Source organism: Notothenia coriiceps, unplaced genomic scaffold, assembly GCF_000735185.1.
Source record: "Notothenia coriiceps isolate Sejong01 unplaced genomic scaffold, NC01 NC01_scaffold00014292, whole genome shotgun sequence".
Classification (NCBI taxonomy): domain Eukaryota; kingdom Metazoa; phylum Chordata; class Actinopteri; order Perciformes; family Nototheniidae; genus Notothenia; species Notothenia coriiceps.
The window spans coordinates 75288-76818 of NW_011346993.1; the positions used below are offsets into that span (position 1 = coordinate 75288).

Below are 1531 nucleotides of genomic sequence, written 5' to 3' on the forward strand. Positions count from 1 at the left end.
AGAGTCTATATACAAGTGATACATAATTTGTAAGTTGCAAACAGGCGAATGTTATGGATGTTCTTAATTATACTTTTCTGTACAACTTTTACAAATCTGAATGAGAGATTGTAAAGTATTTCTCTTTGTCTAGATAACACACAAACATAATTAGTTAAACGGTCTTAAACATCTGCAGGGAGAGTGAGAGTGTGTGTGTGTGTGTGTGTGTGTTCTTCTGGTGCACTTGTGGCAAACATTCGCCATGACTTACGAGAACTCCTCAGCCATGATGTATTTGTCTCCCTTGCTGGTGCGGATGGCCACCAGGGGGAGCTCTCCTGAACTTCCATCCATGCCGAACTCGGACACATCCTGGCCGAAGGCGCTCTTGCTGGCCACGGCGAAGTTCAGACTCTTGCCCTGATCCAGGAAGACCTTGGCTACCTTCATCACCCTGGAAAAAAGGAAATTAAAAAGTCAGGCTTTTGATCTCGAGAAAATGGCCTCTCTAATCCTAGGATGAAAATACGTAAGTGACAGCAGCGGTTTCTCATGTTTGTAATTAAGGGAGAGGAAGTAAAAACCAAAGTGTTTCTTTCATTTAAATATAGTTAAACTCCATTTGTGTGTTTAAAAAGAATATAGAAAAGATGGGATTTGAGCTCAAGGAGAAAACATCGGCCCTGGGGAGAGTTCAGAAACACGTACCTGTTCCTCCAGTAGTTGGAGCCCTTGGGATTCTTTTCATAATCAACCTCATAATAAGCCACCAGCAGGTCTTTCCCCCGGATCTGGTCTTTGTTGTCGTCTGTCATGTGTGGGCAGATTCCAAGGCTAAGGTGAGAAAAAGAGAGGAAGGATGAATCAGTTTACAAAAAGGAATTCAAACCAACAAGTGTTGCTTTAGGACAACCACACATACAGAGATACAGACGGTTTAGTGCAGGGGGGTCAAACTCAAATACACAGTGGGCCAACATTTTAAAAACGGTACCAGTTAATGTTTATTGCAGAACTTATTGAAATGAACTTATTGCACATTTTAAACCTGGGACTAACAAAGCTTAAATTATTGCCTATAAAAACAACATTAAACATTAAATAATCAGTTGCATTCATTTCTTATGGCTCTATCTGCAGCTTTTCCAGAGTCATTTCTTATGATTACATTTTTCCACAGGCCAACAACAGCTTCACAAAAACTATTTCCCTCAAAGAGAAACCAAACATGCCCTGTTGTCTCAAAGAAACAAAGTGCAGAAGGAAACATCCATTAAACTCAGTGTGCTGCTCTGTGATGCTAGTTCAGATACTTGGCATCTCATCTTGGGTGCAAGGTCATCAATGTTTGGGCTCAGGCTCTGAGCTGAGGAGACCCTCAGGATGGAGTGAAGGTGTGAGTGCAATATACCGGCGGGCCAGATCTAATAGTAATTACAAATTATCCTGCGGGCCGAAATTAAATCCACCAAGGGCCTGATTTGGCCCCCGGGCCTTGAGTTTGACACATGTGGGCTAAAGGGTGGGACATCTCTAAGCAGTTGACCAA

The 1531-nt window shown here is 42.2% G+C and overlaps 1 protein-coding gene across 1 annotated transcript in view; it reads right to left on the reverse strand.

Moving 5' to 3' along the window:
• Positions 1–1531, reverse strand: part of pdia3 (protein disulfide isomerase family A, member 3) — a 15239-nt gene that overhangs the window by 9082 nt on the left and 4626 nt on the right. The window contains exons 7-8 of the mRNA XM_010774608.1: positions 691–816; positions 254–436 (exon numbers count right to left, since the gene is read on the reverse strand). Coding sequence (XP_010772910.1) covers positions 254–436; positions 691–816 — 309 coding nt within the window. The remainder of the gene's footprint in view (positions 1–253; positions 437–690; positions 817–1531) is intronic.